This window comes from Apteryx rowi, unplaced genomic scaffold (assembly GCF_003343035.1).
Source record: "Apteryx rowi isolate R43461 unplaced genomic scaffold, aptRow1 scaffold_70, whole genome shotgun sequence".
Taxonomy (NCBI): Eukaryota; Metazoa; Chordata; class Aves; order Apterygiformes; family Apterygidae; genus Apteryx; species Apteryx rowi.
This window is the reverse complement of record NW_020450983.1, coordinates 1,561,148-1,571,534: the sequence shown is the minus strand read 5'-3', so window position 1 is coordinate 1,571,534 and position 10,387 is coordinate 1,561,148. Positions and strand designations below refer to the sequence as shown.

At 38.5% G+C, this 10,387-nt stretch overlaps 1 protein-coding gene across 2 annotated transcripts in view; it reads left to right on the top strand.

The window, feature by feature from the left end:
• The window catches only part of GK5 (glycerol kinase 5), a 30,355-nt gene that overhangs the window by 2,790 nt on the left and 17,178 nt on the right, over positions 1-10,387 (top strand). The window contains exons 2-10 of one of the 2 annotated variants that reach the window (XM_026087082.1): positions 671-764; positions 2,979-3,054; positions 3,499-3,592; positions 4,543-4,674; positions 6,211-6,286; positions 7,667-7,728; positions 7,818-7,891; positions 8,228-8,288; positions 9,450-9,576. In XM_026087082.1, coding sequence (XP_025942867.1) covers positions 671-764; positions 2,979-3,054; positions 3,499-3,592; positions 4,543-4,674; positions 6,211-6,286; positions 7,667-7,728; positions 7,818-7,891; positions 8,228-8,288; positions 9,450-9,576 — 796 coding nt within the window. Of the gene's footprint in view, positions 1-670; positions 765-1,572; positions 1,692-2,978; positions 3,055-3,498; positions 3,593-4,542; positions 4,675-6,210; positions 6,287-7,666; positions 7,729-7,817; positions 7,892-8,227; positions 8,289-9,449; positions 9,577-10,387 lie in introns of those variants that run through there. The other variant, XM_026087083.1, reaches the window with a different exon arrangement.

Below are 10,387 nucleotides of genomic sequence, written 5' to 3'. Positions count from 1 at the left end.
GTGCCCTGCCCGCGCGCGAGGGCTGCGGCCTCCCGCCCCCTCTGCAGGCGGCGCCGGTGCGGCGGAGCCGCGAGTCGCGCGGGCCGGGCGCTTACCCGCGTCGCGCTGCGCGTGGGGGGGGTGCGAGTTCCTGCCTGGTTCCGTCTTGTGGAGCTCGTGCTTCTGGGGCGGGAGGGTCTCCAGAATGGACTGTCTTTTGCTGCTTGCTGTTGCGAAGAAAAGATGGCAGCGATGGGAAGCGTAAGGCAGCTGATGGATTTTGGGGACGAAAGGGGATAGTTTTACTATAATTCTTCCCGGCTCCGGTTGGAGACCCGGCGGGTGTCCGGCTCGTGGCCTGGCGCGCTGCTCCCACACGGAGGCATCGTCCCAGGGGCCCCGCAGCAGCCCCAGCTCAGCGCCACGGTGCTCCCGGAGAAACCCAGGTTCCTAAAATCCAGGAACCAAAGATGGGCCTACAGGCTCTCTAACTCCTGGGGTTTTAGGCTATTTTATTGTCTCAGAACTGACAAGGACTTCTGGAGATCAGGCACCCACGTTCAACTACGTATTCTCCTCTTAGAATAAATTCAGAAACTTTTTTTTTGTATTGCACAGACTTTTGTTAAGAACCGTGGTTTCTGTGAACAAGGTCTCTTATATGATAGTGCTCTTTATCTTTTGTGAACAGATTGAGTCACTTTATCCTCATCCTGGCTGGGTTGAATTAGATCCTGAAGTTCTTTGGAGTCAATTTATTGGTGCAGTAAAAGAGGCTGTACAAGGTAATGGCTTAAAAAGTTTCTGAGAAAGAAATTGCTTATATTCATTAAAAATAGTTAAGCTGTTGGTTATTTTTACTCATAAAAAATGTCATGCACTGACAATTTGTTGTTGAGTACAGGACTACAGCATACTTTAAGGCCTATTCAATTATGTAAAATAGGACTATTCAATTACTTTTTTTTTTTAAGTGGACCCAGATTAGGATTGAAGTTGAATGAGCAGCAGTGTGCATATTGGATTTACATGTGGGTGACAGCTCCCTGTTGCTCCAGCTTTTTCTTTATGCATCATTCCCTAGTGCCTTTCTTCTTTCTTCCCCCAAATGCTTCTGTGTATGTGGATGGACAAAGAATAGGCTTTTTTCCTCCTTTAATTCCCCGTTCTTTATTCTACTGCCACTTTGTGAGTGTGTGAATGTGAGTGTGTGAGAGTGAAAAGGGGGTGCGGCATAGCTGTGCTCCGTTTCTCTGTTGCAACCTGATATTCCCCCTGCTCTAACCAGGCACTCCTCACTTGCCAGAACTCCCACTGCTTTCCCACTATACCAGCTCCAGCATGCTAAGATCCAGGCTGGATAACTTCCTGTACCACACAGATGCCAAGGACCCATCAACTGGACCCTCTCTTGCTTTCTCAGAGTGCCCCAGCCTGGAAGGCAGCCTAGGAGATGGGGAGAGTAACCATTGCCAGGTGTAAGCTGCAGCTGATTACCTGGGTCTCTGGGGCTTTGTTCTTAACAGCCGTGACAGGTCTGTCRCAAGAAAAGCCATGCCGCCCTGACCACTAAAGGCCTGCTGGCTTCCTGCCCTCCCAGTCTGTAGGGCAAATCGGGGAGCAGGATTCTTCCCCTGCTTCTAAAAGGGGAAGCTTTCCTTGTGGCCAAGCTGCGAGCACTGTCAGCAAGCCGTGCTTGTGTAACAAAAAGCGTAAGTAAGCGTAAGCCTACACACCCCTGTAAGAAGGGGRCGGGTGGAGCTGCTTCTTTTGTCAGGGTTGTTTCAAGTCCAGAGAAGTTTTCTGAGTCAAATCACTGCACAGTTGTTTATGCCAGCAGAGCTGCATAAATTTTTGTGTTAGTACAAGAGAGGGTATGGTACCAGAGACAGAAACGAAGGTCTGAAAGCAGAAAAAAGGCAGGAACAACTTTATTTGCAGGGCTTGTGAAGCTAAAGTATAGGGTTCTATGTGTGGATGAGCTGATGTAGCTCAGTGCTGCCCAAAGGTGGAAATTGTTCCTGGCTGCATGGTCCCACCCCACTCTCACGCTTGGTCTGGTGCTTGTTCAGCCTTTCCATGGGACAGCTTAGCTCATCAGCTCAGCAGAAAACTATCCACACTTTATCTTTTTGTTTTGTTTTTCTCTTTAACGGAAGTTGGCTCTGCTGACAGAGTAATCCAGAGAGTATCACAGGTGGCACAGGGAAAGTGGGAGCATGCAGCTTGTGGAGATGGGGAGGGATAAGAAATGCCACTTTAATCAGCAGTGAGCTGCAGCAATACTGATACAGTTTTGCCTTCAGTTTAGACCCAGCTGGTAAGGAAAAGGAAATGTTGCCTTCATCATGCCACCTACTCCTGAGTCCTCYTCCCGTATACTGCCACTACCTGCAACACCTTTGCAGTCAGTGGCAACAGGGAGTCTTGTGAAAGCACTGWTTTGATTTTCAGCTGACTGGGGGGAGTGGAGGAGGGGCTTGATACTGTTTGACTGCATGAGTGCAAGACTCTCATAAGGGAAGGGGCAGAAATGCATGCAGAGGTGGGCAGAGCAGGATGTCCCCTTTCGCTATGAAATCACATCTTTAGTTGTCACTCATAGGGTCTGCAGTAAGTACTTATGCAAACAAATAACTTTGTACATGAAACCAAAGATGTACATGTTAACCAAAGATTTGCTCAGATAAATAGGTTGAGAGTTGAGAGATCTTCAGAGTAACAGTACTTTCAGCAAAGTACATTGTCTGTCATTTAAGTGGAGTTTCTTAATGTGTATTCTTTTCACATAATTCTGCTTCTGCAAGCATGCATGGAAGTACTATGAAAGCTGACCAGAGCTGCTTTGAGGATTGCTGGGGATAAATTTGGCCAAGTTTTAAATATCTATATTCTATTAAATTATTTATTTCCCAAGCGTTTCATACGTTTATTGTTATCCTAGAAATGTGATATTTTTGTCAGTTCCTTTAATTTATTGCATTTCTGGCTTATTTTAGTTGCAGGACTTCAGATGCGGCAAATTGCTGGTCTTGGCATCTCAACACAGAGGTCAACTTTCATTACATGGCACAAGTATGTATGTAGTGTGTTGATTAAAATGAGTTCATATTCATGCCATAGACTGGATGTAAATACTTGTAGGAATCCTCAACTCAAGTCAAACCACAACCTGGAACAGCAAACAGCAGTCAGTCATCTTCTGCTGCATTTGTAGAGAGACAGTCTAAAGCAGTTCAGAACAGTTTATAATTTTATGTCCTTTTTGTTTTGTTCTTTGTACTTTGAAAAAAATGTTTTTTTCTGTTTTTCCCTTCTGCTGTTTGATTCTGGTGAGAAGCCTTACACCAAAGGTGTCCAAGTGTCTATTACTAACTCAAATCTAGAAGGAGTACATGCATGTATTTTAGGAATCAAGCTAGTGTTAAATGTCCGTATCGGAAATAGTGCATGATGTTGATTTTTTGGGCAGAGTATTTCTGTAGTTTCTAATGGAAATGTTCAAATACTGTTTTTCAGGAGGACAGGGAAACCTTTTCATAATTTTATAAGCTGGCAAGACTTGAGATGTGCTGAACTTGTGAATTCCTGGAATAGGTCCCTTCTGCTGAAGGTAAAACTGTACTGTCTAAGACAGATGCTGCTTTGAACACATTTAAGCTGTTTCATTTTATGAAGAGCAAGGGTAATATATTAAATCTTGCCAATATCCTGTTAACATGCTGTGGCCTAAGAACAATTAAAAAGAAACTGGGCAAGATTAGCGTGGAAAATGGTACCGAAAAAAAATGCAGTGTTGATAACCTAAAGATAATTCGTTACAGGAAAAGATATCTGTAGGTCTGTCATATTTTGTTACTTTTTAGTCTTTTTGCTCTATGAAAATGTTGCATGTTAATACTGTTAAGGCATATTTTTTGGATGTAGCTAGTTCTTGGTTGGTTGRTTTTGGGTAGACTCTTTTAATGTACTCTTTGCTCAGATTATCTGAAGAAGGTATGTCTTATGCTTCTCATGGTTTCTGCTTCTTACTTTTAAAAGAGAAAGGTTCACTCTAAGTGAAAAAACTGAAGTTACTTTTCTGTAAGTATAATACTAGCACATCCACAATAATAAGTTATATTCTTGATTTTGCCACTGTTTTTTTTTTTTTTTTTTTGTGAATGAAATTTTGATTAACATCTCTATTAAAACATGACTGAATCTACCTATTCTAGGGACGCTTTCATTGGAGTAATGGTATGCAACTCTCTCAACCACACTGCATGTTGTAGTCATAGAGGTGAACTACCTTTTGTAATGCAGACCAGTCTATCGGTATGCCAGCAGAAGTCAGTAAAACAGACTTGATAAGTGCAGCTCCTCTGTGTATTGTTCCAGCTATTAGAATCATGAGAACGCTTAAAAACTATATGTGTAAGGATTCTCTAACAGAATTTTAGCATTCTGATCTAATATCATGTCAGCTACTTTCATCTGTGTTATCATCCTTAAGCATTAACTGATCAGAAATCTTTAAAGGAAGAGATTAAAAATTTAGTTAACTCTTTTCTTTTGAAACAGGTAATCCATGTTATTTTTACAGTGCTTCATTTCTTGACTGGGAATGATCGATACTTGGCTCCAAGTTCTTTTACTTTTTCAACAAAACAAGCTTCTTTGAAGTTGTCATGGGTTTTTAAAAACGTACATGAGGTAAGCTGTAGAAGGAAAAATAATAACTTTTTCCAGTCAGAATAATGGTTAGTGACTTGGCTTGCTTGTAACCTGTTCAGTCTTGTTCTGCTTGTTCTTTTCCTCAAAGAAACCAGAATGAAAGACTATTTTTATCTGTGTAGCATTCAGAGCATATCTACCTATAAAACATCTATTTCCACTTATTCAACTTTTGCCCTTTGAGTATGAAAACATGTAGTAGTAGGAAATTTTCTTCATGTGTAAGAAACATAATCAAATCATTTAACTTGCTTTCTTTCACTTCATATAATCTTAGGTTTAATAATTGTACTTTGTTTTGAAGTTGTTTGCACTTCAGTTTCTTATGGCAATTGAATTTATTTTCAGCTGGCACTATTACCTTTCCAGTCCACTTTATTCTACCTTATTCCTCGTGCTGGAATAATCTATAGACTAATGAGCACACTCTGAGCTATTTGCTGCTTTATTTTTTTGCTCTAATACTTACCCTTTTCTTTGTTTTTGTTTTTTTTCCTAATATGTTAATAAATTGTGGGTATTTTTAATTTTGTATGTTAATTTTCATATTTTTTTAACAAAACAGTTATCATCCTTTTTTCTTCTTTTCTGTGTAAAGAAAAAAAAATTTTTTTGAGTTTTSTCTGGTATTTGCTGTCATAAAACTATTGAGAATGTCAAATATAATTTTTACCTGGGTGTGTTGATGGACCTGTTGAAAATGTGAGGTATGAAATTACATGAACTGGAAAATGAATTTCATGAATTCATGAAACTACAGAATTAGAGAATATGTAGCTGCTCAGTCTTCAGCATAAGATGAACTTTCTCCCATAAATTTCTCAGGTGTTGATATTTAAAATAGGTGAAAATCAAACCTAGAAGCTCAAAATTTCTGACTCTTAATTACAGAGGAAAATCCATTCAGTCATGTTTTCTGTGATTTGGTTTGTATGTTCTCCTTCTGAGTTCTCCAGCTGTATACAGTATCATTTAGTATAAGTTAGGTGAAACTGAATTTTCTGTTTTAAAGAAAAAAATCAGGAAAATAATGTTTTGGACCCTGTACAAACATAAGACAGAAGATGATGGACCCATGCCTTTTTTGATTTTCAAATGCATATTTTAATATATACTTATTCCTTCTATTTCTCTTACTTTACAAGAAAGTGCAGTATTCTTTGGACCTTATTTTCTTTATTCACCGCTGTTATAACTGTGACTATAAAGTTTCCCACCATAGGGCTCTGATGCCACTTCATGCTCTTTCCTTGGCAACAACTAAAAGAAACTGCGTTTATCCTCTGTTAGGAGCAAGAACAGTGGTTCTGGAGGATAATGTTAATTAAGGTGCAGGGAAAAAGCATTTCGTATAGCTGAATCATCCCTGTTAGAAGAAATATTGGCAATTGGAGACTTATTCTCTAAAGCCATGAATATTATTACCCATGAAGAAAAAATGGGATAAGGGGTGGGGAACGGTGTTCCTCTTATATCCAGTTGTAAATGCTCTTTTGTATGTTTGTTTGTTCCCAGGCTGAGGAAGCTGCCAAAAAAAATAACTGCTGCTTTGGAACGATTGACACATGGTTACTATATAGGCTGACTAAAGGTAAATGTTAGAGCTGATCTTAAATGTGTATAAAACATCCTGAAATCTAAACAATCATGTTTATTACATATCATTGTTATTTCCTAGAATTCAAATACATTTTGACAATTTTGCTTTTGTTATAATCGATGAATGTTGTCAGAAGTTTACTGTATAAAAATATTTCAGAACTAATTATTCTTTGGGCCTGTCTGGAAGGGTAGTCAGGAAGGGAAAGAATTATTTAGTATGATCACCTCTTAAACACTTAAGATTTAGAGAAGATGGGAACTAATTAGCCTTGATTAAAGAAAGGTACCTGTGAATGCAGAAGAATGAAAAATTGTTTATAATCGGTTACTCAAGAGGGAGGCAATTTTCAGAAACTAAACTAAGAGGCAAGATATTACTAGTGGAGTCTGAAGGAGTTAGGCCTGCATAGTTTACCATCAGATGTTAGATTTTAGGTGGCAGAAACATGTATACAGAGTCATGGAAAAAGTTACAGTCATCCAGTCCAACCTCCTGCTCAAAACAGGGCTATCTTCAAAGCTAGGTCAGGTTGCTCAGGGTGTTGTCCAGTCCAGCTTTGATTACTTGAAGGGATGGAAATTCCATAACCTCTTTGGGTACCTGTTCAGGTGCTTAACAACACACACTGTAAAATTCCTTTTCTTACATCCAGCTGGAATTTCACTTGTTGCAGCTTATGATTGTTGCCTTTTGTCCTTTCACTGCGCGCATCTGAGAGGAGTCTGACTCTCTTGTATTTAAAGCCACCCATTAGGTAGCTGAAGACAGCAGTTAGTTCCCCTACTCCCACCCCTTCAGCCTTTTCTTCTCCAGGCTGGACAAACCCAGCTCCCCCAGCCTCTCCAGGTACATCCTCGTGATCCAGCCTCCTAACCATCTGAGATTTTTAAATCATTAGGTCCTTCTTGTCACAGATATTCTCGTGGGAAAGCTGCAAGTGTCTGAGCTCAACTGCATCTGCAGTACACAAACAGTGGATGTTCGGGATATCGTAGAATCCTGTCACAAATATGGAAGAATTATAGGGTCCTGTCTCAGAATAAGTAACTGAGTGAGAGCTAATGCCTGAGCAATTGTTTAGATTATAATAGACATTGATGCAATCAGTGTTCTTAATGTTGTCAAGAGTATCGGCTCTCTTCTGGGCAGCTTCATATGAGCAAAATAAGGTAATTATACATGCACATTTAAGGAGAGGGAGGTAAACTTTCTGTTTGAGCGTATATGGCATCATTGTGACTTTCTGCCTATAGAAACTGAATTTATATTTAATGGGAATCATTGAGATGTTTACAAAAAAAGAATGTTTCAAATGACTCTTAAATATTTAGGTATGTGAAATCTTACTTTGTTCCTTTTTTATTGTAGGTTCTGTATATGCTACAGATTACTCAAATGCCAGTTCTACAGGCATTTTTGAACCCTTTACGGTATGTGTTGTTCAAAAAAAAATGTTGTTGCTATTTGTCATACTTTTGAGAGAATCACTGATGTTTTTACTTTTTCCATATTATTTCAGAAATGTTGGAATCCCACTTTGTCTAGGTTACTTTCCATACCAATGTCTATTTATCCTCCAGTGAAAGACACAAGGTAACTATGAAGTCCTGTTCAAAAGAATATGATACCTACTAAATTCGCTGGCTTTAGAAAAACACTGTATAATCCGCACAGATAAAGTAATATATAAATACACCTAAATAAATTAAATTATGATTATTTGCAGCTGTATCTTTTTGATACTACATCCAAAACTTCATTTTTACTAAGTCTTTCTTAAAGTGATAGTTTTAATGTTCTCTTTAAAAATAAGTCGGTAGCATTGCCTTCCACATATGATGCAGATTCAGTCCTTATATCTTTAGGGTTTTGGTTTCACAAAAGAGTCAATTTAATGTTATGATGGTTCTCCATAACATTTGTTTTAAGCTTCAACTTTGGATCATCTGACTCTGAAATATTTGGGGTACCTATTCCAATACTGGCATTGGTGAGTGAAAAGTTTTCTTATTTAAATCTATATTTTTGTACCTATATTCTTTTTATCTAGCTCTGATTTAATAACTGCTTGTTTAGTAAGTATTCTCTGTTTTTTCTGTATGACTTAACTACAGTAGAATTGGTTGTTGAACTTTGCTTCAAAAACTCAGTTTACAACTTAAGAAGTAGAGAAAAGAACAGCGAATGAAAAGAGATCTTTAGAGTTTATGGTCCATAAAGCTAAGATGACCGTATGATTAAGCACTGAACATAGGACTCAACAAAGCTGCGTTCTACTCAAGCTCTGACACTGGCTTTCTCTTTGGCTTTAAATCAGTTCTAGGAACGGTTTTGCAGTGGGATCTATTCTGGCTTGACTTCAGTAGGACTCTACACAAGTTTAAGAGTATTTGCTAATAGATCCTATTGTACTTTTTTCCTTTGTCCTTCTTCCCTAAAATGCACTGAGAATAATACTTTCTTGTCTCAATAGTTATGATTTGGATGAGGAGAGCTTGTTATTTTTATGACGTGATAGCTCGTAGGAAAATCTGTTTGAACCGAGCTAAATGGAAAAAAATGTCATCTACCACATCTAATATGAATTCCTCCAGCTATTTTAGAAGAATTGTAAAATCAACTTATCTGTAAACTTCACTGTTTCACTGAGAAGCAAACAGCAGCAAAGACATTTAACAATCATCATTGGAAACATGAGAGTGGAATAGTTTGGTGCAAGAGTAGCAGCAGGGAAAAAGGAAGTTGAGACCTCCAAACTTCAGCTTTGTTTTTGGGGGACAAGGAATTCAAGCCAAGTGACTGTCTTCTGCTCCCTGAGACTGCCGAATCCCCATTTATCCTTCTTGTCAAATGCTAAAACATCAAATGTTTGTTTTTGTTTCCATAACACATTTTTCAGTGTTGCAAGTGATACTGCTAAAATTCATAGAGTCTAAACCTCATATAATTCAATTGTAGTGATTAATGTGATTGTTAGAAGGGCCTACAAATATCTAAGAAGTTGGATAGAAGTCCTTTCTTAATGTTCACTTTGTTTCTGAATGTTTATTTATATTCAGAACTCTGAAACAATTACACTGAGATTTTAAAATCCAGCAGCTTTGTAGATTTGTTGTTAACATGGTACTATTTTTGTTTGTTTGTGTGGCAGGTAGCTGACCAGCAGGCAGCCATGTTTGGAGAATGCTGCTTTCACCCTGGAGATGTTAAACTGACTATGGGAACAGGTGCTTTCTGGAACGTCAATACTGGGGGAAATTTCTTTTCATCATGGAGAGGTAAGCTGGTGAAATTTTGAGTTTAGAATATTTTATGTGACTTTACAGCTCTTAATGATGAGGTTACAAAAAGGGATAAAATGCAGTTACAGTTTTCCTTATGTCTTTAGCTGTAGAAAGACAGCTTGAAAACATTCTCAGAACAGAAGACTGTGGAAATTTTTAATTAGAAGTGTAAATTTTGGTTATCCTGAAATATACTTCTCAAAAAGAGAATTTGAATAGCATCACTAATAATTGTGTCAGCTGCCTGCATCCTTCCTTGTTCTTTTTTTTTTCTTTTTTTTTTCTTTTTTCTCCCCATTTCTTGATAGCAGTATTACACAGTACAGGAATGGAGAAAAAGGGGATTTGTGCTCTGTCTTCTCACATCAAAATATTCCAGTGGATGTCTGTAAGTTCCACTTCTTGAGCCCTTATATTTGGAGTACCTGTGGTGAGATATGCAGGATGAGCAATTATTTTTCCTTTAAAATGCCAGAAGTGGGCTCCCCACTGTCTTTCCAGTGTGTTAAGATTTTGTAGTTATGAACATTTGTGGTCTGTCAAGCTCGTTCATTTGTTGTAGGTGGCTATTCATCAAGAGAGCAACAGCTGATACTGAATTACATTTGCCTTCATACTCCGTCTCTCACTGTCTGTAATATTTTTAAACAGCTATTGATTTCTAGAAGCCTACAATTTAAAATGGAGTGGAGACTGCTGCTCAGGAGACTTTTACCAGCTAGAGTCAGAAGGGACATGGCAAATAGTTGAGATTTATCAAAACTGAGTAGCACTGACTTTTATTTTGTTTTGAATCCAAGTGCTT